At 39.5% G+C, this 25650-nt stretch overlaps 2 protein-coding genes across 3 annotated transcripts in view; one reads left to right on the top strand and one right to left on the bottom strand.

Moving 5' to 3' along the window:
* The window catches only part of LOC102998193 (shugoshin 2), a 67585-nt gene extending 53771 nt beyond the window's left edge, over positions 1-13814 (bottom strand). Inside the window, exon 1 of the mRNA XM_057550659.1 lies at positions 13689-13814. The gene's annotated coding sequence lies outside the window, so the exon portion shown is untranslated. The remainder of the gene's footprint in view (positions 1-13688) is intronic.
* Positions 13815-13968: 154 nt separating this feature from the next.
* The window catches only part of KCTD18 (potassium channel tetramerization domain containing 18), a 29600-nt gene continuing 17918 nt past the window's right edge, over positions 13969-25650 (top strand). The window contains exons 1-5 of one of the 2 annotated variants that reach the window (XM_007190491.2): positions 13969-14100; positions 16490-16725; positions 18298-18509; positions 23964-24157; positions 25250-25344. In XM_007190491.2, the coding sequence (XP_007190553.2) occupies positions 16566-16725; positions 18298-18509; positions 23964-24157; positions 25250-25344 (661 nt within the window). In that variant the 5' untranslated portion in view covers positions 13969-14100; positions 16490-16565. Of the gene's footprint in view, positions 14101-16489; positions 16726-18297; positions 18510-23963; positions 24158-25249; positions 25345-25650 lie in introns of those variants that run through there. The other variant, XM_057551961.1, reaches the window with a different exon arrangement.

Below are 25650 nucleotides of genomic sequence, written 5' to 3'. Positions count from 1 at the left end.
TGAGAGAGAGGGAGGGGTGGGAGCAGTGTCTACTTCCCAACCTCTACTCTGTGCCTCCACAGGGAATTCCAAAAAGACTTAAGCATTTCTTTCCTCAAGATTTCCAGTGATAAAATTCAAACCATACAAGCTGGAAGCTTGGGGAGGGATTGCAAAGTCAGCTGTTGTGCTCACTAGCTTTACTAAGGGGCTTACATTTACAAGCACCATCCAACAACGCAGGGCCCTGAAGCCCACATCTCCAGAGTTCTCTCCATGAGGACATTCCCCTGGCTGTTGGAGAGGGTCCCAAGTGGTCTCCGTCCACACCCTTCCTTATCACATATCCCGTCTCCCTTCTACTCCTCACTGCTAATGCGAAGGAATAGCAGCTGTGGATAATAATGAATTCTGCTGTTTTGAAGTCCCTCTGGGATGTGTAGGAGGTAACGTCCAGCAGACACACAGGTATAAAACGTGGAGCTCAAAAGAGATGTCTGGACTTGGGAGTCAGCAGTGAACAGTAACAGAAATCAGTGGAATCGATTAAGTTAAGGAGGGAGAGTGTTTAGAAGCACAAGGAGAGTAGAAGGTAGAACCCTGGTAAGCATCAGTGCAGGGAGGAAAGATGAAAGGGCAGCAAGAAAGGCAGTGAGAGGGAAGAGGAGACATAGGCTTCACAGAGGCCAAGAGAGGAGCTCATTTCAGTGAGGAGACAGCCAACTTTGTCTTATGCAGCTGGAGGTGTGAGCCCAAACAGCTCCGGGGTTAACAGTTAGGATGCAGCAGAGAGCATGCAAAGATGAGAGAGCAGACAATTCGTTGAAGATGAAAAGAGAAGTGACAATAGCTCCGGGGCATCCAGGTGGAAGGAGGGTTTGTATTCTTTGCATAGGCTGGAGGAAGGGTTGGTAGAAAAGGAGAATGGATGACACAGGATGGTGGAGAAGAGTTCCATGGATGCAGAGGTTGGAACAAGGGCTAAGCCATGGGCTGAAGGGTTGCCTCTTCCTCTGAGGCAGGAAGAAAAGATGAAAGACCAGATGTAGACATAGATGAGTTTAAAAACAAAAGTGCTTTGTAAGCTTTCAAAGTCATACGAATGTAAGACTATTATCGATCATTTTATTTAAAACAGTTGCTTCCTTAAAAAGCCATCTCTACATTTAAAACATTTTGATGCTTTAGTAAAAACTAAGGTCAGAGACATTATTTAGACAAGAACCAAAACTTCTCCATCTCTGTAAACAGTTTCTCTAACAGAATGAAAGGAAATAATTAGTTTGTGCCTAAAACTCTCAGCTGCTATCATATCAACCACTATACAAGGTTAGGATCTCTTAAGATACAGTTAGTCATGGAAAGAAATATAAAAAGCACTGGGTTCAAACTCGGTTGCCTGCTGACTAAAACACTGTGGAATTTGAGAGGGAAAAGATAAATACGCTAGATTGCAGATTTCTCCCAAAGTAAAAATTTAGACAATGAGTATAAATAAACTCAAACAAATAGGGTCATCAAATCAAATTTTTCTCAGCCAAGGCAGGAGCCTATAAGTAGCTAAATATTTATCGTAACAGTTGGCTGTAGAAAACTTTGCTACATTCACCATTAAAGCACATGTGAAGTACTTTTCTCGATTAAAGGACAACTCATAATTTTTTAAACTCACAAAACATCATGTATCTTCTCTATCATCCTAATTTTATTAGGGTTGATGACATAGGTGGTTTTCTTAAGATCATATTTGCCATTTTAATATGTAAGTAATGCACTATATAGAGAGTGGTAGAAGTTAGAAAAAAGGATAAACAGCTAATAGGTGCTAGGTCCTATGAGGTTATAATGAAGGAAAGTTTGAGCTGTCAAAGAATTTTGGAGACAACCGGATCTGACACATACAATGATAACAACACAAGGTGGTCCAGGTTCATTGCTACGACAGTAGCAAAGGAAAGAATGATTCCTATTTGGTTGTAGATCCAGGAAGCCACACAGGGGACAGTTCATGTGACCTGGGGGTTGTGGTAGGTTGAAAAAATGCCCCCCCCCAAAGATATATTGACTTCCTAATCCCTGGAACTTGTGAATGTTACCTTATAAGGCAAGATCATGGATGTTACCTTATTTTGCAAAAGAGTCCTTGAAGATTTAAGGATTTTGAGATGAGGAGATTATCCTGGATTATCAGATGAGGCCTAAATCTCACCACAAGTGTCCTTATGAGAGACAGGCAGAGAGAAATTTGACACACAAATTCACATGCAGAGAAGGATGGAACAGAAAGAGCTGCAGTCACAATCTCAGCAATGCCAACAGTCACCAGAAGCTGGAAGAGGCAAGAAACAGATTCCCCTAGAGCCTTCAGAGGGAGTGCAGATATGCTGACCCCTTGATTTTGGACTCCTGGCTGCCAGAATTGTGAGAGGATAAATTTCTGTTGCTCTAAGCCACCCCGTTTGTGGGAATCTGTTATAGTAGCCACAGGAAACTAATACAGGGGTCTTGAAGGATGAGGAGGGCTTCACCAGATGAGAACTACAGCGTGTGGGAAGGGGCAGTTTATTTTGAGAGAAGGGTATGATAAAGGCAATAATATGGATAAAAATGAGTAAATTTTCTAATGAATAGTTCAGCTCAGGTATGATGTAAATATAGAGGGCTAGGCAGGAAAAGAAAGACGGGGCAGTTATTTTGCAATAAGGACACAGGTACATTTTTGAGCAGAAAAGGACATAATCAGCGCTATGCAGAAGATATACTTCTATCAGCTTGCAGAAAGGTTTCTGGACGTGTTAGAATAATTTACAGACAGTCTATATAACATGGAATTATATTTACATTTTTTAACCTTTTATTTTGAAATAAACTTGTATTTTTATTATAATACTTTTTATTCTGACAATTTCACTCTATAGACTCTTTTAATCTGGAAAAGTTACAAATTCTTATTTTGTCTTTCATGACCTTGACATTTTTAAGAGTACAGGCCAACTAAATTATAATGTCATTCTATTTGGGGTTGTCTGATATTTCCTCAGGATTAAATTCAGGTTCTTATTGGGCAAAAGTACCATGGAAGTGATGTTGAGTTCTCAGTATATATCAAGAGCACATAATGTTGGTTTGCAACGTTACCTTGATCACTTGATTTAAGTACTGTCTGCCAGGTTTCTCCACTGTAGACTTGCTATTATTTCCTTTATGATTAATAAGAATCTGGTAGGGAGACATGTTGAGTGTATATAACTATTCTGCTACTAATCAAAATTATCACTCACTAGTTTTAACATCTACTGATGTATCTTGCCTGAATCAAGTATTTCTGTGATAGTTGCCAAATGGTGATTTTTCTAATTTTATTATTTCTTTTACTGATTGGCAAGAGATTTCCTCTCCACCCCTATCTGTCTGTATACCTATCCATCCATCAATATGGGCTCATCTATCAATATTTATCACCACCTATCAGTATTGATCAGTATGGACTCATGGATTCTTATTTTATTCAATAGATTATAATCTATTACTATCATAATTAATTTTCACAAGCCAATGGTCCCATATTTGGCCAGTAGCCCTTCAAGATGATTCCTGTGTCCCTTTGACAGTCCCCATCATTCACTGAACACTCTTACTTTCTGAAACAGCAGGATATTTCTGCCTCATTTTGTACTTTCTCAGTCCCAGCCTCAGTCAATCAACCATTTCACCAAGAAGCTCTGTTTCCTTTTACTGGAGAATGGGGCAGAATGAGTTTAGAAACCAAAATCTAGGCACTTGATATGCCCATTGCTACTGGGGTGTCATTGGTTCTAGGTTCACTCAGGGGACAGAGCTTGAAAATCTATACACATTTGTATATACATACATGCATGAATATAAACATATCCACATTTCTTTCTTCCTATCTATCTATCCACCTATCCATCTATCTATCTAGTCTATCCATCATCTATTTTAAAACCCATGCATTCACACCAATACTTTCCATTCCAAATAAAAACCATAGGGTTCATTCTAGCATTTTCCTTTTTAATGTATATAACTACTTTTCTAACAGTGAGAAATTTGGTTCCTATTATTTACAATATGTTTACTTTTTGCTCAGTCCTAGAATACACAGAAAGTAACTTCAGAGTTGCTACCCTATACCTCTGTGAAAACTTAACTAGACTTGAAAATTTGTTTACTGTTCTTTTTAAAATCTTAAGTTTAAGGGTATGTCATCAAATACAATGATCTGAAGTTACTTGGATTCATTAGTTTTCCCCCTCGCTTCAGCGTGACTACGCTATTCATTTGAATTACGGTTAGGTTTACTTAGGTCTACTTGTATATAGTTTTAGAGTTTTTCCCTATCTTTATGTGCATGTACGTTTATTTTCTTATGTTTTAGTATGCGAAACATTAACTAGTTTCAAAAGCCAGAACTTTATAAATAGGTGTATTCAAAAGTGTCACTCTCTTCCTTTCTTCTTTCTGTTTCTCACTCCTAATTCCTTACCACCTGTGTTAGTTTCCTATTGCTGCTGTAACAGATTACCACAAACTTAGTAGTTTAAAACAACTGAAATTTATTCTTTGATAGTTCTGGAGGCCAGAAGTCTGAAAGGAGTCTTATGGGGCTAAAATCAAGGTGACAGCAGGAGCAAGCTCCCATGGAAGCTCTAGAGGAGAATCTGTTTCCTTGCCTTTTCCAGTGTCTAGAGCTGCATTCCTTACATTCCTCAACTCCATTTTCAGAACCAACAGCATAACATCTTCTGACTCTGCTTCCCTCTGTTTCCATCACAAGACTTTCTCATCTGCCTGTAGTCAAATCTCCCTCTGCCTGCCTCTTATAAGGATACTTGTGATTACATTTAGGACCTACCTTGATAATCCCAGATAATCTCTCCACCTCAAGATACCTTATTTATTTGTTTATTTATTTATTTTTTGGCCATGCTGCACGGCATGCGGAACCTTAGTTCCCCTACCAGGGATTGAACCCTTGCACCCTGCAGTGGAAGTGCAGAGTCCTAACCACTGGACTGCCAGGGAATTCCTTCAAGATACCTAATTTAATGGTATCTACAAAGACCCTTGTTCCAAGGTAACATTCACAGGTTCCAGGGACTAGGACCTGGATATTTGTGGTGGCCATTACTTAGCCAGCTATAGGTATCTAATCTTAATAGTTTCTGGTTTATGCTTCCTGTGTTTCTATTTGTACAAATGATTAGATACATGTATGTTTTCTCATTTCACATTCTTTCTTACACAAAAGGTGACATAGTATAAAAATGCTTGCATTTTGTCTTTTTCACTTAACAAAATATCCTGGAAATCACTCTACATTAGTTCACAGAAAATGACCTCATTCTTTTTACACCTTCAGAGTACTCTGCTGTATGGATGTACCACAGTTTATTCACACACTCTCCTATGTATAGGGATTTAGGTTTTTTCTGATATTTTGCAATTACACATAATACTACAATGACTAACTTTGTGTATAGAATTTTCATACTGTTGGAGTTGTAGCATCGGGGTAGATTTAATTTGCATTTCACTTACAATGAGTGATTTTTGAAGATATTTTCGTATTTTTTGAGAAATGTGTGTGTGCAAATTGTCTCCCTGTTAGTAATTTGTCTCTTGTCATTGTTTATTTTTTGTTGTTCAAAAGTTTTTTTTAACATAGTCAAACGTATCCATTTTATTTTTTATTGCATCTGAATTTCAAGTCATAGTTAGAAAGTCTTTTCCTACATCCAGGCTATAGAGAAAATCATACATGGTTTCTTCTAGTACTTACAAGGTGTCATCTTTGACATTTATATCCCTGGTCCATTTGGAGTTTATTCTTGATTATAATGTGAGACTTGGTTCTAATATTATCTTTCTCCAAATAGCAAACCAGTTGTCCCACCAGGATTTATTAAAATGTCCATCTTTTCCCAAGTGATTTGAGATACCATGTTTGTCACATACTAAATTTCCATATGTATTTGAATCTATTTCGGGGACTTCCTATTTTATTACACTGGTCTATTTGTCAATTTATGCACCAGTACCATGAGTAGATAAACAAACCAGATTTATAGTGTATTTTAACAACTGGTAGGGCTAGTATCTCTCATAAACTTTTCTTTTTCAACGTTTTCCTGGCTATTGTTGCATGCTTATTTTTCCATATAAATTTTAATAACAACTTGTCTAACTCCATAAAAATCTTATTGGTACTTGTTAAATTTATAAAATAACTTAGATAAAACTGGTATCTTTATGATATTAAGGGATGTCTTTCATTTGTTTCAAGTCCATTTTTGTATCTTTCAGGAGTGCTTTAAAATTTTTCTCATATAAGATTTGCACATTTCTTGATAACTTAATTCTAAAACATTTTATCTTCTGTTACTACTGTATTCTCTACTTTCAGGGTCCAAAGTAAAAATATCCATAAGATCTACCTTATTAATTGTGCTATTTACATCTATATTTCTTTCCCTCACTTATTTTTTGTTTACTTGGTCTACATGTACTGAAAGTGGCATATTAAAAGTTTCCTGCTACTAAGGTATTTCTCTCCATGTTTCTTTGCATGTCCTACGATTTTTGCTTTATAAATGTGTTGCTGAGTTATTTGGTGAATAGAATTTATAACTGTTATATATTCATTGTGAATTGGGACATTAAAACATGTCCTTCTTTGTCTAATTTAATGCATTTTGGTTTAAATTCTACTTTGATATCAGGCTCATAACCTCCACTTACTTATCATTTCCAGTTGCCTAGTAAACCTTTACCCCTTCTTTTAGTTTTAGACTTTCTGACATTCTGATTTAGGCATGTCTCATTTTCAGCAGCTTTCTTTGTGAATCAAATTGAAAATATTTTTTCTTTTAATAAGTTAAACCTATCCATATTTATTAATATGGCATATATTTAGTCCCACTGTCATATTATTTTATGTTTAAATTATTTTATCTAATATCAATGACATTAATATTGTTATAGTTGTTACATTTCTTTCTGTACATAATGTTTTTTCCTTGTTCTTTTGATTTTTAAAGTTTCTTTTTGTATTTAGGAAAGTTTGTAGTGCTATTCTAGTGGTTATCTTTGTCCTCATACCTTTTATAAAGCCCTTAGTTGTCTTTCTAACTTAACCTTTTATTATCTGATTTGTCAATTTTAATATTATCCTTTAACCCTCACCTATTGCTATATCACAATCAATGAACTTATTCTACTTTCTTCTTTCTCTCTCCCTCCTCCCATTTTTACTTGCATTATTTCTGCTATGTTAGAACCAGTTACACATTATATATAACATTATTCTTTCAGCTTTGTTCTCACCTGGTTTTAGTTTTAGGTCAACGTTAAATATAGTGAATGATTGCCATCACGTCTTTTGATGAAGTTTTGCTACTTGGCTGAATGGAAATCATTTTTTCAAAGATTCTTCAAGAAAGGCTCATGTATACAAAATTCCCTGAATTTTTCATGTTAAAAACTCATTTTCTGTTGCCTTGATACTTGAAGGACAGGTTGACTGAATATCCTTGATTTACATTTTTTTTCTTTGTGTTTTTAAAAAAATGCTATTCCACTGCTGCCTTTCTTATATGTTATTATTTTTTTTTAAATTAATTAATTAGTTTATTTTTTGGCTGTGTTGGGTCTTCGTTTCTGTGCGAGGGCTTTCTCCAGTTGCGGCAAGCGGGGGCCACTCTTCATCACGGTGCGCGGGCCTCTCACTATCGCGGCCTCTCTTGTTGCGGAGCACACGCTCCAGACGCGCAGACTCAGTAGCTGTGGCTCACGGGCCCAGTTGCTCCGCGGCATGTGGGATCTTCCCAGACCAGGGCTCGAACCCGTGTCCCTTGCATTGGCAGGCGGACCCTCAACCACTGCGCCACCAGGGAAGCCCCCTTATATGTTATTTTTGAGCAGGCTGGTCCCAGTTTAATTCTCTTGTCCTTGTAAAGGCACTTTTTATCAGCTGAAGTTGTCTTGTTTTCTGTTTTCTTCTTATAATATCTTTGTGTATATTTACTCTGTTTTCATCTATTCATTTCAAAGATTTTTGAATGGTTTATAAGATTTCAGGTTCAAGGGTGTCCTCTTCTGCAGTGAAATGCTTTCTTAATGGATGATTCTTGTGCGTTTATGTGTATGTATGTATGTGTGTGTGTGAGTGATATGGGCTAAAGATTGCATATTTTCACAGCTTTGGATCTCGTTTTTCTTACTTGACCCTAAATTTCCTTTTACTTCTTTTCTTCTTCACCAAGTTCCAAAAGGTGCCTCTCCATTCCTTTTTTTCCCTTCGATACCAGAAACAATGGTTTTCACACACTGTCACCTTGAATTATGTGCAGCTTTAATTTTTAAAACTACATAGTAAGTGCTTTGATCTACGAGGGTTCTTTACCAGTATTTTAGCACAAAAGCAGACTTTCTCTTTTTCGTGGTTATCTTAGATCAATCACAGGTCCACCAAGAGCCTTCTTCTTTTTTTGTGGCAGGAGAATGGGACACAGCTTGCCAAGATCTGGTTTTTATTTTTCTACTTCCAGATAATTTGAAGTTTGGGCATTCTCTCTTAGTTATGCAGATGGCATGGGTTTTGTGCAGTTTTATTTGTTATCTATTCTGTATTCAGCTTTTTGGAGAATCATTTGGGAGATTCAGATTTACACTGTGATGGCTGCTATTATGTTGGCTACTCAGGAATTCCACCCCTAGTGTTATTTTGATGGAAAATAACACTCTGCAGAAGGAATTTTTAAAAGAAAAACAATGCAGCTCATCCAGGTTTTGTGAGTAAAGGCGCAACCAGACACCTCATTCTCTTTCCAATACCTTGTCCTGGGTTGGAAGGAGGGGGCTGCTTATGGTTTGGGAATCTTTTCCTAAAGGATGAACATAAAGTTATTTACTCCTCCTCAATCATGACAAGTCTCTATCTTTCCCATTCCAGGAAGAACCAGAAGAGGAGGGTAGTCTTGAGTCTGATCAGGTCTATGACTCAGGCTCTGATTTATCTGGTGCTTCCTATCTCCCTTCCCCGCAAGCTCCTATGCATCAGAGTTAGGATTATCTTTTACTTCTGCGAGAGCTGGTGGAGGGAATAGTCACCCAAAGGCTTTCTTAATGCTTGGGTTCCTTATAAGACCTGTGCATTCGCTCAGTTTACCATAGAATTGGGAGCAGCCAGAGGGTGAGGTGACCCAATACTACTGAGCTAAATACCTGGGTTTTGGCTTCAACTTTGCACTAATAGAACATTAGGACTGTTCTCATCATGGCTCAGATCCCTGTTTACCTTAATCACCCCAATAGTTCCAAACCCTCAAGTTGTCCACTGTTATCTGGGGTCCTAGTCCCATATTGCCAGTATGTCTGCCCCTCTGAGCCAATCCCCCATTCTTCCTATTCCTCTCGAACACTTCCACTGAGCCCTTTAAAATTCCCTTTTTTAGGGCTTCCCTGGAGGCACAGTGGTTGAGAATCTGCCTGCTAATTCAGGGGACACGGGTTCGAGCCCTGGACTGGGAAGATCCCACATGCCGCGGAGCAACTAGGCCCGTGAGCCACAATTACTGAGCCTGCGCGTCTGGAGCCTGTGCTCCGCAACAAGAGAGACCGCGACAGTGAGAGGCCTGTGCACCGCGATGAAGAGTGGCCCCCGCTTGCCGCAATTAGAGAAAGCCCTCGCACAGAAACGAAGACCCAACACAGCCAAAAATAAATAAATAAATAAATTTAAAAAAAAAATTCCTTTTTAAACGTCCCATCTTTTTTTTAATGCACGTTCTCTGCTCCTAGAGGACCTACTTACTTCCTCTGTAGTCTGTAGCCCCCTCAGGAAGTGACTACTTTTCCTTCCACTCCCCACATACTTCAGGGCCAGGGTTGGTGTCCTCTCTTCTCCCATCACTGCTAACAAACAACTTTTCCTCCTTCCTTTGTCTAAGCCCTAGCTGATCTGAACTGTAGCCATCTGGACACAGTATCTCTCTTTGTCTCCGCAATGTAGTCTGCTAAGGTTCTTCTAATCATCCATTATTGACGACATTAGCTTCTGTTTCATCATCTTTCTCTCTACACCTGCTCCACTCTTGTGGACATTGCTATTTATGGGGAAACTCATCTAATAGTAATCATTCCTTAAACTTCTCACCTCCATTAACTTTTCTTCCACCCCATCTCAGCCTGGAACCTTGGCATTATGGTCATTGAATGACCTCCAAAATCTTAAATTCAAGTGTGATATTCTTTGACTACTGCCTCCAATTCTTCCAGCTCACTTACTCTTGTACTCCTATTTAAATAATTCCTCAATTTCTCTGAGTATCTCCAATCCATAAACTTCACTACTTTTTCACTATCCATCACCACTGTTATATAGTTATTTCCCTCCTTATCCAGCTTAGAGTCCATGGTCCTCCATGGGACTCAATCACTTACAAACATCCTCAACTCTCACCCCTCTCTCCTTGTATTACATCACTTGATTAAATCTCAAGCTGAGTCCAATGATCTACTTCCTCAGCAGCACCTACACTGAAGCTGTTGAGTGTTGCTGGGTAAAAGTCACATAAATGGGATGACTAGTTTGCCATCCATGTATAATGATTACAATCTTCAAACAGGCTCTCGTTCTCTCCGAGCAATCCTGTCATGTTTCTATAGAAAGTCTGCCCTTTCAATTTCTCAAGAAAAGTAATTCATACATTATCCTCCTTCCTCAAACCTCTTCCACCCCTCATCACCTTTACTCTTAGCCTCTGACCTTGCTTTAGACTTAATTGAGGAAGTAGAAGCCTTTCAATCAGAATTTCCTCATTTTCCCACTGTGAAATCTACCACTTTACCTGAACTGAAATCTATCTTGTCTGTTTTACCTCCTATCCCTGCTCTTGTCAAACAGAAATTCCTCGTGCTCTGGCTCCAGGACACTTTTGCCTTCTCAAGCATTTCATTCCCTCAGTTGTCCCCCCTTTTCCACTGCGTCACCAATCTCTACCTACCTATTGGATCATTTCCATCAGCATAGCCTGCTCTAGTGACTCTTATCCTAAAACTCCATCCCTTGACTTTGTCTCCCACCTCAACCACAGCCCTATTTCTCTCCTTCTCTTTCTTCTCTACAGAGTTATATCCAGTCTGCCATCTCACATTCACGCTTCAACCCACTTTCCTCTGGGCTTGCATCCTTATCACCGCACTGAAACTGCTCTTGTCAAGGTCACCAAGAACTCCTATATTATCAAATCTGGTGGACTCTTGATCTTCTAGCAGCATTTGACATAAATGACACTTTACTTTCTTGGTTCCTGTAGCTTCATACTCTCCTGCTCTCTGGCTCTTTCTTCTAAGCCTGAAATCTAAGTATTGGAGTCAGTGTTCCATCCTATTTCTTCTTAATTACCTGCCCTTTATGTGGGTGATTTCATCCAGTTCCATGGCTTTAAATGCTGATGCCTTCCAAATTCACACCTTCAGCACCACCGTACTTCACTCCTGTGCTCCAGATTCATTCAATGGCTATTTGATCTCTTTACTTGTATGCCTGTTTAACATCTCAGTCTTAATAGTCTAAAATACAGCTTCTGATCTCTCCCATAATTCACCATTTCAGTAAATGGCACCAGCATTCAGCTGTTCAGCCAACAATTTACACGTAATCCTGCATTTCCCCTTTCCCTCATATGTGGCAGCCACGAAAACGTACCTCTCAGATGTCTGATTACAGGGAGCATTATTGACTGATGTACTCCACATACTGTGCTCTGAAATCTATCACCGTGTTCCAGGCTGCACTTCCCACTGACTGCTCCCAGCCAGTGACTGAGTATGGCAGGGATACTAAGACAGGCCTATTCCTAGGAGACATAAGACTCCTTTGATGAGGGACATTGGCTTGAAAACTCCTCATTGGCTTTCCTGAAACTTTCTTGAACTGCATCATATCCACTTTTCCTAATCTGCATCTAAGTCTAAAGGCTCTCTCAGTCCCCTTCAGATCCTTCCCTATTTTTTCCTCACAGGTGTCTCCCCCAATAAACTTTTTGCAGGTTTAATCTGATCTTCCTGTCCACTTCACAAAGAACCTGAACTAACACATCATAGTTGATCATCAGCAAATTTAATGTCGTTTCTATTTCCTAAATACATTTCTTGCACTCATCCACTTCTCTCTATCACCATCACCACTTGAGTAGAAGCTATGCCATTTGTCCCCTGGATTCCTGCAACAGCTGCCTACATTCATTTTATGCCTTTTCAATCCATTCTCATCACAGTAGCCAGAGTGAGTTTTTAAAAATATTAAATCGATCATGCCATTTCACTGCTTAAAACCTTTTAATGGTTTCCCATATGCTTAGAGTAAAATTTAAACTACTTATGCCACAAGGTGCTTTAAAAGCTGGTTCCTGCCTCTCTTCTCAGCTTCATCTCTTATCACCTTCCCCCTGGTCCCCATGCTCACCAAGCTCCAGATATACTAGTGTCCTTTCCCTTCCTACAAACTGTCAAGTCCTTTCCTGTCTCAGGGCCTTTCCACTTCGTCTCCCTTCTTCCTAAAATATGCTTCCCCCATCTCTTCGGAGGATAGGCTCATTCTCATCCTTAGTGCTCCACTTAAATGTCCCCTCATCAGTGAGAACTTCTCCCAAGCCATCATCTCCATCCAACATTATCCTATTTCCTCCCAAGTGGTTATCACTGTCTGTAACTATTTTGCTTAGTGTCTGTTTCTCCCACTTGAACAGGAGTAGGCAAATTATGATCCACAGGTGGCCCACGCTCTAAGAATGGTTTTTACATATTTAAGTGTTTGAAATATTTAAGAATATTTCATGACACATGAAAATTATATGAAATTCAAATGAAAATTATATGAAATTCAAATTTCAGTATCCATAAATAAAGTTAGAACATAGTCACTCTCATTCGTTTATGTATTGTCTATGGCTGCTTTAACACTACAACAGCAAAGTTAAGTAGTTATGTATGGCCCACAAAGCCTAAAATATTTACAGACAAAGTCTTCTGACTGCTGCACTAGAATGGAAATGCCATGGGACATTAGGTCAGGGACATTGATTGTCTTGTTCAGTCCTCCACTCCCAGTGTCTGGTCCATAGCTAGTGCTCAATAATTGTAGGTTGAACAAACCTTCCTCCTCTCCTGGGTACTATCAATATCTGAGGGGGTAGGTGGGCTTACCTCTCATTGGCTTATTCCCTTCTAAGACACAGTGAGAAAAATTGGGAACCAATTATTATTGAGTCTGGGAGAGTACCTTGAGAATAGGACTGTGTTTTATTCATTTTGAAATACAAAGTCTCTTGCACAAGGTAGGCTGCAGCTGGAAACCAAAAGAACTCTTGGGGTTACTGTTAAGAGGAAATTAGTGCACGCAAAGCATTTAGCAGAATCTCAGGGGTACAAAAGTATTCAATAAATGTTTGCTTCTGCCTCAATTTTCCCTGCTGTAACAGGAATGAAAATATAGGGCTGTCACACAGACTAAATAAAACGAGAATGCTCTGTGTGAAACAGCTTTGTAAGCCACAAACACTATCCAAATGCACAAACATTCAAGTGCAATATATGAATGACTCTTGGCATTGAGCAACCCAGTTTGGAGGGAAGGGCCCTCCCTCATTTAGAAGTGAAAAGACCTAACTGATCCTAACTCTTACCGCTTATTAACTGACCCTGGACGATCGCAACTTCGGTGTTGTTTTCTTCATGTGTAAAAGCCGCCTCTGAACGGACAAGACCGTCCCTCGGGGACCCAGCCTGCGTCTCTCTGCGTGACGTCTCCTTTCCCGGCATGGTACCGAGACTGCCAGACCTCGCGCCCTCCCCGAAGCAGGCGGCGGCGGCCGGAGGTGGGGGAACCAGCCCGTGGGCGGGGCTCTGGAGGGGCGTGTCCGAGGCGTGTCCGGGGTGGGGCCTTGCTCTCCCGGCTGTCGCCGCCAGCCTGAGACGCACGGGGGCGGTACTGGGGCCGCGCTGCTACACGAGTTGCCGAGCAGCCGGGGAAGCGCTCACTTCCGTGTCGGGCCCCGTGGCGTCCGGCGGCCTCGCCAAGGGCCGGGCGGGCCGCAGGTCAGTCGGGGAGGCCGCCTACCCCGCCCATCCCGTGCTGGAGGAGTTGGGCGCCGGGTGGGCCGCGGGCCCGGGAGGCGGCAGGGCGCCCTGATGAAGGGCCCGGGCCGCGCTGATAACACGGGCGCCCGGGGCTGCAGGCTCGGGCTTCGGGCCGATTCGGGATCCCCGGACCGCGGGGAGACCCCCGCGGGGCTTTGTGGTGTCCCAGCCCCTCCCCCTTCGTCCCGCGTCGTGGGAGGAGTTCGAGTCCCTTGAGCGTTTCTCAAAGTAGGGCCCGCGGGGGGGACTCCCGACCCCACCTAAGACTTTCTGAATCGGAGTCTATGTCGTGGTCCGGGAATCTGCATTTTCAGCAAGTGTCCCTGATGGTTTTGATGCGGGTGGTCACGGAACCGCAGTCTGGGCACGCTACCTCAGAGGGCTGGGCACTTTCGACCCAGCAGGGAGTGCAAGTGGGTGCATTTGAAGGTGGGGCCCTGTGACTGGCCTTGAAATGGTGATGATCCTCTGCCTTAGGGGTGTCTCTTGAATCCTTGCGCCCAGGGTGCTGCTGTGTTCCTATTGCCATCCACAGGAGTCTTCAGACGGACAGACGCTTAGTGAGTGAAGTGCCCAGGTCAGGAGCCTTAGGAGAGAAACAGTGCTGAAGGAGTCGGTGTGGGGTGCAGCTGGAAGAACTTGGAGTTGGTCCTGCTGACCTGGATTGGGGCTGACTCCACCACTTATGGCGGGGCAGCTCTAGTGTAGACCCTGCACACATTACTATTTCTTTCTCCAGTGTCCTCACCTGTCAGTAACTCCTACCCAGTAGGGCTTTTGTGTGAATGAGGTAATGTCTGTCAAGTGTCTCCTGCAGTGGCTGGCACGTAGCATTCAGTAAGTGGGAATTGTTAAGGGGGATGCAGCTTATAGTCCCCCAAACTAGGGATGAGTCAAGTGGAATAATATGTGGACAGGGGTACAAAGTATATCTGGGAGAACTGTGCAAGGATTCTAACTGGGGGTGCTTGGGAAGGTCATGTAAGCAGTGAGGTTTGCCTGCAGCTTTGAAGAATAGATAGGATTCCAGGGAGCTGGCAACAGGGACAGCATGAACCAGTTCCATTCCAGGCCTCAGAAGTGGTTCTTTCACATGGTTCATTGTTGGGCTGCTCCTTGGACTTTTAGGCAGTGTAGGAAGTCACATTGATAAGTGGATTTTGAAGGCTGGACTGTTGGCCCATAATAGTTTCTGTCTACTGTGTTCCACACACATGGTGTTCCTCAGACTCTAATGGTGTCCTTCTCTTATTGGAAATTGGCTAAATTGGAGCATCTGTGAAAGGATGCTCAAAGTTGATGGCAAAGTGAATGGCCATGGATGTAGTTGAGCCTATTGGTAGCCATTTTACACTTGCTATGAAACGTGAAGATACACTGGGAGTACATTTTTCCTCAGGGTATTGTTTTAGGTTCTGTAGGATTGCCACAGTCAGCTGTGGTTCATCTTATCTCCAGAATGGATTAAGAAATAAAATCCTTAAAATGTCTCTAAAGGTTCAGCTATTTCAGAGGGAAGAAGCCAGATGATTTAGAGATGTCATTTGTTGTTCTTCTGGACCAGTTTGGCTTTGGGTATACATGGAATTCTGATCTCAGTTGATAAATTATATATTCCTTAGTTACCTAACTTAAGAATTACAATTACCGTTGTTAATAATTTCTGCTCTTATGTTTCCTTAAATCTCCAGAGCCAATATAAAGTCCTTCAGTATATACCCTCTTGTAAATTTTTATATTATTATAGGTAATATTTATCATTTATTGAGTACTTACTCTGAGCCAGAGACTGTTCTATATGCTTTTTATATTTTCTGTCAATTACTCCTCTGATAGTCCTTTGAGGTAGGCATCATCCTTCCCTCCAATTTAGAGATGGGGAAACAGGCAGAGGAGGATAAGTATTTGCCCAAGGTCCCAGGCTAGTAAGTGGTAGAGCCTAATAGCCTGATACCATGCTACATGCTGATCCCCTCTGCAAGTCTACACAGCTCCCTCAGACTTACTGTAGTTTAAAAAGATATGTGAATACTGAAGATCATAAGCACACCTCACCTTTGCTTTATATGTAACAGACAATGCATTATCTTGTTTAACTCTTTAAACAGTCATTTCAACAGCTCTGATTTGGTTGGTAATACTTCATTATCATTTACAAATCCTCTGAGCCAGAGTTTTCCAGCTTCTCAGCATATCTCAAACTTCTTTTGTGTTACATTAAATCCTTCGATTCAGTATTGCCAGTGCTGAGGAATTTGTTTTAAGCCACTTTAGAATGTATTTATTTTTATTACCTATTTCATGTATTGTTGGAAATGTCAATGGTGACTGTCCTTTGTTTTTACAGAGGGGTACTGTGACCACCGTTGTTTTGCAGTTTCTGAAAGTGTTTCGAGGCAAAACTTCAGGTGTTGGAGAGAACAATGGAAGGTCACAAGGCAGAAGAAGAGGTGTTGGATATTCTTCGACTGAACGTGGGTGGCTGTATTTACGCAGCCAGGCGGGAGTCCTTGTGCCGCTTTAAGGACTCAATGCTGGCATCCATGTTCAGTGGTCGTTTTCCTCTAAAAACAGATGAATCAGGTAAATATCTAAAGTCTGTAAGCATTATCATGAATATTCATTAAAATAGGAGTCTAGTTTAAATTCCCTTTCATTTTTCTAATTACAACAGAATGTATTAGCTTAGTATGTTAATTACTGAGATCATTGGGACTGTATGGAGATCCATTAAGTACATGGAGAAATTAAATACCAGTTTCTAGAATCTGTGATGCTGTCACTAAAAGTTGACAAAAAAGTGAATGTGTGTAAAGGCCAACCATCACCTAATTATGGGGATTAATCATATTTTGAAAGTTGTCCCATTCATACAACTCAATGGGTAAAGGTATTGAGCCTGATTAAATATATTAGCTTCTCTCTGTGTTCTTCAAGTTAAAAAATGTATTTCTCTGGAGAAAGGAGCTGCCCTCATTCATAGCTGACAGGGCAGGTACTGTCAGTGTAGAATTAGTGTTAAACTCACACCTAGTCCAACTGCAGAGCCTTGTGTGGGCAGATGTGTATGCCTAAGAAAACATCAGTTGAGTGATACCGTCAGTCACCCAGGACTGAAAATTGGTGTTTCAGAAGAAACTGTAAAATACACGGGTTAGGGTCCTGGGGACACTCTCTGCTTTGAGTGCTCTGGGGTTCACTGAACCTACTACTGGTGGTAAAGAAACTTCAGCAGAGCAAGTAAGGCTTTTTGTACATCTTAGGTGTCCTGGGGCTCGTAGAACCCACTCTTGCTTCTGTGTTAGAAAAAAGGGATTGAGGAGCTCAGAGCACGAGGGGCTGTTAGTAACCCTGGGTCTGGAGAGATTGCTTTGCCAGATGAATGGCAGTTGGAAGAATGGAAAACTCACTGATGTCTGGTGCCCAGGACTTGATGTCCATCCGGACAGAAAGTTTGTTGGTGTAAAGGTGGTAAGCAGGGACTGAGTTGTTTCCTCTGCCCCTAAGTTTTCACCTTCTTAATCCCTTCTTAAACTAATCAAGGGAGGAAGGAAATCATTGAGTAACCTCACACAGAAGTGTTTGTTTTTTTAATTCTGCTGAATTGTCTACAAAAAGTCTTTTATCATAAAGTAGTACCAGTATAGCATTTCTTTTCTAAAGTTTCATACAAAGGAACTAACCTAATAAGTCTGAACAAATGGCATGCAGAGCTAGGAACCCAGGGTTTATTTGTTGGCAACGCTACAGATCGACTTGTAGGGTCACTGACATACAAATGCTGGATCCCATTATACCCTCATTAGGGCGGAACTCCATACACCTTTCCTGGCCCAGCTGGGTTGAGATTAGGGGTAAGCTTCTGTTTCTACCAGCAGTCTAAGGTGTCCATGGCTTTTGCAGAGGCCATAGTGGGAATATAGTCCTTGCATCCAAGATTTCTAATGGAACTCAGAATATGTTTTCCTTGTAGGTGAGAATACAGAGGCTCCCCAAATTTGACTAAACCTATTTGAACACTAGATATTAACTTTCTTTTGAGAAAGAAACATTTCTAATTGTAGAGGTCTTCAGTCTAATTCCAGTTTGACATGTTGAAATTTTACCGTGGTCATTTGTATCTATTCAATCATTTTTGAACTGAATATTTTCTAGGGGCTTGTGTTATTGACCGTGATGGACATCTATTTAAATACCTTTTGGATTATCTTCATGGAGAAGTTCACATTCCCACAGAGGAGCAAACCCTCATTGCTCTGCAGGAAGAGGCTGATTACTTTGGCATCCCTTATCCGTACAGCCTGTCTGACCACTTGGCCAATGAAATGGAGACATATTCTTTAAGGTCAAATATAGAACTTAAAAAGGTCTTGGCATTTTCTTAAGTTTTACAATATATGTATGAATGTTTGTCTAATATTCATTTATTATACATTTATTATGCACAAAGCAATGTATGTTATTTTGTATAGCCCATGTTGTAACATAAACCAAAATTAGACAGTTTTATTTCTTACAATTTTTTTAACTGTATTATATACCTTTATTTGTTTTGTTTTGTTTGTTTTGAATTTTTGAATTTTATTTTATTTTATTTTTTTATACAGCAGGTTCTTATTATTCATTTTATACATATTAGTGTATATATGTCAATCCCAATCTCCCAATTCATCCCACCACCACCCCCTGCCACTTTCCCCCCTTGGTGTCCATACGTTTGTTCGCTACATCTATGTCTCTATTTCTGCCCTGCAGACCAGTTCATCTGTACCATTTTTCTAGGTTCCACGTATACGCGTTAATATATGATATTCGTTTTTCTCTTTCTGACTTACTTCACTCTGTATGACAGTCTCTAGATCCATCCACGTCTCTACAAATGACTCAGTTTCGTTCCTTTTTATGGCTGAGTAATATTCCATTGTATATAAGTACCACATCTTCTTTATCCATTCGTCTGTCGATGGGCATTTAGGTTGCTTCCATGTCCCGGCTATTGTAAATAGTGCTGCAATGAACATTGGGGTGCATGTGTCTTTTTGAATTATGGTTCTCTCTGGGTATATACCCAGTAGTGGATTGCTGGGTCATATGGTAGTTCTATTTTTAGTTCTTTAAGGAACCTCTATACTGCTCTCCATTGTGCCTGTATCAATTTACATTCCCACCAACAGTGCAAGAGGGTTCCCTTTTCTCCACACCCTCTCCAGCATCTGTTGTCTGTAGATTTTCTGATGATGCCCATTCTAACTGGTGTGAGGTGATACCTCATTGTATTTTTGATTTGCATTTCTCTAATAATTAGTGATGTTGAGCAGCTTTTCATGTGCTTCTTGGCCATCTGTATGTCTTCTCTGGAGAAATGTCTATTTAGGTCTTCTGCCATTTTTGGATTGGGTTGTTTGTTTTTTTAATATTGAGCTTCACGAGCTGTTTGTATATTTTGGAGATTAATCCTTTGTCCGTTGATTCGTTTGCAAATACTCTCCCATTCTGAGGGTTGTCTTTTCGTCTTGTTTGTAGTTTCCTTTGTTGTGCCAAAGCTTTTAAGTTTCACTAGGTCCCATATGTTTATTTTTGTTTTTATTTCCATTACTCTAGGAGGTGGATCAAAAAAGATCTTGCTGTGATTTATGTCAAAGAGTGTTCTTCCTATGTTTTCCTCTAAGGGTTTTATAGTCTTACATTTAGGTCTCTAATCCATTTTGAGTTTATTTTTGTGTATGGTGTTAGGGAGTGTTCTAATTTCATTCTTTTACGTATAGCTGTCCAGTTTTCCCAGCACCACTTATTGAAGAGACTGTCTTTTCTCCATTGTATATCCTCGCCTCCTTTGTCATAGATGAGTTGACCATAGGTGCGTGGATTTATCTCTGGGCTTTCTATCCTGTTCCATTGATCTATATTTCTGTTTTTGTGCCAGTACCGTATTGTCTTGATGACTGTAGCTTTGTAGCATAGTCTGAAGTCAGGGAGTCTGATTCCTCCAGCTCCGTTTTTTTCCCTCAAGACCGCTTTGGCTATTTGGGGTCTTTTGTGTCTCCATACAAATTTTAAGAATTTTTGTTCTAGTTCTGTAAAAAATGCCATTGGTAATTTGATAGGGAATGCCTTGAGTCTGTAGATTGCTTTGGGTAATATAGTCATTTCCACAATATTGATTCTTCCAATCCAAGAACATGGTATATCTCTCCATCTGTTTATATCATCTTTAATTTCTTTTATCAGCGTCCCATAGTTTTCTGCATACAGGTCTTCGGCTCCCTAGGTAGGTTTATTCCTAGGTATTTTATTATTTTTGTTGCAGTGGTAAATGGGAGTGTTTCCTTAATTTCTCTTTCAGATTTTTCATCATTAGTGTATAGGAATGCAAGAGATTTCTGTGCATTAATTTCGTATCCTGCAACATTACCAAATTCATTGATTAGCTCTAGTAGTTTTCTGGTGGCATCTTTAGGATTCTCTATGTATAGTATCATGTCATCTGCAAACAGTGACAGTTTTACTTCTTCTTTTCCAATTTGTATTCCTTTTATTTCTTTTTCTTCTCTGATTGCCATGGCTAGGACTTCCAAAACTATGTTGAATAATAGTGGTGAGCGTGGACATCCTTGTCTTGTTCCTGATCTTAGAGGAGATGCTTTCAGTTTTTCACCATTGAGAATGATGTTTGCTGTGGGTTTGTCATATATGGCCTTTATTATGTTGAGGTAGTTTCCCTCTATGCCCACTTTCTGGAGAGTTTTTATCGTAAATGGGTGTTGAATTTTGTCAAAAGCTTTTTCTGCATCTTTTGAGATGATCATATGGTTTTTATTCTTCAGTTTGTTAATATAGTGTATCACATTGATTGATTTACGTATATTGAAGAATCCTTGCATCCCTGGGATCAATCCCACTTGATCATGGTGTATGATCCTTTTAATGTGTTGTTGGATTCTGTTTGCTAGTATTTTATTCAGGATTTTTGCATCTATATTCGTCAGTGATGTTGGTCTGTAGTTTTCTTTTTTTGTAGTATCTTTGTCTGGTTTTGGTATCAGGGTGATGGTGGTCTCATAGAATGAGTTTGGGAGTGTTCCTTCCTCCGCAATTTTTTGGAAGAGTTTGAGAAGGATGGGTGTTAGCTCTTCTCTAAATGTTTGATAGAATTCACCTGTGAAGCCATCTGGTCCTGGACTTTTGTTTGTTGGAAGATTTTTAATCACAGTTTCAATTTCATGACTTGTGATTGGTCTGTTCATATTTTCTATTTCTTCCTGGTTCAGTCTTGGAAGGTTATACCTTTCTAAGAATTTGTCCATTTCTTCCAGGTTATCCATTTTATTGGCATAAAGTTGCTTGTAGTAGTCTCTTAGGATGCTTTGTATTTCTGCAGTGTCTGTTGTAACTTCTCCTTTTTCATTTCTAATTTTATTGATTTGAGTCCTCTTCCTCTTTTTCTTGATGAGTCTGGCTAAAGGTTTATCAATTTTGTTTATCTTCTCAAAGAACCAGCTTTTAGTTTTATTCATCTTTGCTATTGTTTTCTTTGTTTCTATTTCATTTATTTCTGCTCTGATCTTTGTGATTTCTTTCCTTCTACTAACTTTGGGTTTTGTTTGTTCTTCTTTCTCTAGTTCCTTTAGGTGTAAGGTTAGATTGTTTATTTGAGATGTTTGTTGTTTCTTGATGTAGGATTGTACTGCTATAAACTTCCCTCTTAGAACTGCTTTTGCTGCATCCCTAAGGTTTTGGATCATCATGTTTTCATTGTCATTTTTCTCTAGGTATTTTCTGATTTCCTCTTTGATTTCTTCAGTGATCTCTTGGTTATTTAGTAACGTATTGTTACTTCTTACAGTTTTTGAAGACATGTTTCTTAATTACCACTACTCATTTTTTAAGGCCAAAATTCTATTCCAGGAAAGTGTATTAGCATGCCACTCAAAAGTTTATGGAGTTTTTATTCCTCATTGAAGGTTTAATACTTTTTGATGGCTTTTTTAAATAGAACTCTTCTGCTCTTGAAGTTCTTCTTAAATTAAGAGTAGTACTGTAGTATGTGAGGGTATAGTGGGATTAATTCATTTACTGAAGTGATATTTTAAAAGGATGGTCATGATAAATAAAAGATTGTATAAAATCCCTTACCTGATTTAGTGAGTGTAGCAGTTTGTTACTAAGTTAAAACATCAGTTTGATTAGTTCACCTTGAGATCAGTAAATCTTTTTTTAAGATGCTTCTGTTTTAAATCACATTTGAAATGTCTGTACATGACTTGAACAGCTTCATCTGTTTTTGTCTTATTGATAAGTATTATATTTGCTATTAATTAGCACTTTTGAACATCTAAGAAAAATATTTTTTCCTAGATAATTGTTCATAGTGAAAAGTGGTCTGAATTGGTTTGAATTCTTTGAGTTGGATGCCAGTGTTTAGGAGAGCAAGCTGACAGTATGGTTATTAGGAGTGCAGCATGAAGAGAAAGTTGATTTGGTTCCAGATCCCCTTCGGGAATTCGCATGGTTGTATGGGTTCTGCTATTGGAAGTATTTATAAACTGAGTTGTCGAACAGTCTTTTGGTGCTGTTTGCCATATCTGCAGAGTGGGGCTAAAAAAGCTGAACTGGAAAGTTGGGACAGATTAACATTCACCTTTATAGTCTTTCATTCTTGGTTTGTATGCACGACAGACATAGCATGCAAACATTCATTCTGCCAGCCAACTCCTATTTATTTCAAATGTTTTTGACATATAGGACCCTGTTCTAGGGACTGTGTGGGACACAAAGAAATATGACATGCAGTTTTTGCCCTTGAATGGTTTATAATGTTGTCGGTGATTTTCATAGATGTGCAAGTGAAGATAAAAGCCAATACAGGAGTTAGATGGCAATATTAAATGAAAATGCAACACATGTTAGGGTCCTCTTTTCCTTCACTGAGTCAGTAAATATTAAGCATCTCCTTTGTATCAGGTACTTTTCTAGGCACTTGGGATACAAAACAAAACAGAAAAGAGTGCCTAGCCTCAGAGAGCTCACAGCAATAATGCTGCTTCTCCCAGGGAAGGCCTGTACCACTCCACTGGGTGAAGCCCTCTTCCTCTGTGCCCCTTAGCACCTCGTAGGCTTACCTGGTAGCACTTCTTACACTGTGTGCTGATGGCTTATTTAATGTCTGTCTTCTGCATCAGCTATAAACTCAAGGAGGGACTCTGTCTCCTGCTCACCATTATGTCTCCAAGGCCTTAGACAGTGCTTAGTATTCACACATAGGTACTTAGTATTCAAGTGATTGAGTGAATAGGTGGATAAATGCCAAATGAGTTCAGACAGTATATATCGAGTTCATATATTCATATCTTTCAGTGTAAAAGAACAAGTTAATCTGGTTAATCCATGATTGGATTTGGAGTTAAGCATAAGCATCAACCATAGGGCAAGTCAGTAGGAGGTAAAAGGAAGATTGAGTCAAATGGAAAATTGGGGGGAAAAGAAAGAATTTTAACTTTTACTTATTATATGAAGATTTTAAAAATGATGTTGGTAGTGAGTCTAAAGGAAGAGGAAGTAAAATATAATTTCCATGTGGAAAAAGATTCTCTAGCTGAAAAGGTTTTGGGTTTTTGGGTGGTGATTTGCCCCACCTCCCCCAATACCCCAAATTCAACAAATGGTTTGGTTTTTAAAGGCATAAACAGTAGGCTGAGATATATAATCTTTTTATTTCCCTTATGACCAACTGAAATTACAGCTTTACGTGAAAGTAATAGAGCAAATTCATTTTTACTTTACTCCAGAATTAAATTCAAATTTTATATATTTTTTTGCCCCAGGCTTTAACAGACTTCTGTGATTCGTATGGTTTAGTTTGCAATAAACCAACAGTTTGGGTTCTCCACTATCTTAACACATCTGGTGCAAGCTGTGAGAGTAGAATTATTGGTGTATATTCTACAAAAACTGATGGAACAGATGCAATTGATAAGCAGCTGGGAGGAAGAATTCACAGTAAAAGCATTTTTAAAAGGTATGTCTGTGTTTAAGTATGAAAAGGAACAACATAAAGTCTTGGTCTCTTCTAAGAGGTGTTATTGAATGGAATATGTGGTTGACTAGGAAAGAAGCCCGTACCTCTCAACACACAGAGTGAATCTCATAGCTGTCGAGATAGGCCTGTTTCATGAGGAGGTTGTAATTCAGACCATTTCACATCTGTATAAGCAATAGGCCATCTACTTGGTCTAGTATAGTGGTTCTCAACTGGGAGTGGTCATCAGAATCCCCTGAGAGGCATTATAAAAAGAGAAAAGAAAGAAAGAAAAGAAAAGCCACATGCCTGGGTATCTCCCCTCCACTATAGTCCAGGGCCAGAAGCCTGGCCTAGAAGTCAGCAGGCCCGCTGAGGGACCCATGACTGGCTTGTGTCTTGGTGTCCTGGTTTGAGAAATGCTGAAAGACTTTTCATTTGGTCCCTCCCAACTTTAAAATTCTATGCCTTGAACATGTTAAATTCTTAAGGGTTATTCTGTTAATATTTTCCCTGTAATCTCATTTATACTAGTCAATTCACTTAGCAAAATTTTTTTTTTAATTCCCTGAGAGATTGGATTGGGTCACATGTCAGTGACTAATGCACGACCACATGAGCTTGCTGTTTAGATAATTAATATGTTATCATTTTCTGAATTCTTTACAGGCAGGGATGTTTGTATATGATATATAAGTACCTGACATAGTGCTAGGAAAGTTTTAGTCAAAGTTGAACCTTTTCTAACTTTACTGGAGTTAGGTGATTTTTTTAAGAAAACTTATTTTAAAGATTTGTTGATTTGTCTGCACAGTTTATATTGTGGAATTAACAAATACTTTACTGCAGTAAAAAAGAGATCAAATGTAGGTTAGTACGTAAGTATAGTATATTACGCTCATCTAGTATGTCGTATATAGAATATATATATACATATGTATATGCTTAAGGATCACAGAGGAACAACTACTCATTACCTACATATTTTTTTCCTTAGTTAACAAGCACTTATTGAGTGTCTATTAGCTGTGTATATGTATACACATTCATACCTAGGTAGTATATTTTCATTACCTTTTGTAATATTTCTAGGGAGGCAGGAAATAATGTTCAGTATATTTGGAGCTATTATTCAGTAGCAGAATTGAAGAAAATGATGGATGCCTTTGATGCCTGGGAAGGAAAAGGTACAGTACAATTCTTTCATTTCATGGCGGAAGGTAGACTTTTCCTTAATAAGACAAAGCAAGTTCAAATACAGCATTTCTTTTTTTGAGAAAATGTTTTTGGTGTGGGTCCAGGTAGTTGTCACCTTATAGTAACACTGAGACAGTTTACTTACAAATTTTTAAACCCCCTGAGTTGCTAGATATTATTAATAATCTATAATACAGTAACCTAAAATACACTTTTGTTATGCTTATTTAGTTCAATTTAAAAAGAGTTTCTGGGGCTTCCCTGGTGGCGCAGTGGTTAAGAATCCGCCTGCCAAT

This window comes from Balaenoptera acutorostrata, chromosome 8 (assembly GCF_949987535.1).
Source record: "Balaenoptera acutorostrata chromosome 8, mBalAcu1.1, whole genome shotgun sequence".
NCBI classification, from domain to species: domain Eukaryota; kingdom Metazoa; phylum Chordata; class Mammalia; order Artiodactyla; family Balaenopteridae; genus Balaenoptera; species Balaenoptera acutorostrata.
Note: the sequence above shows the minus strand (reverse complement) of the source record. Positions and strands in the feature narration are given on the sequence as shown.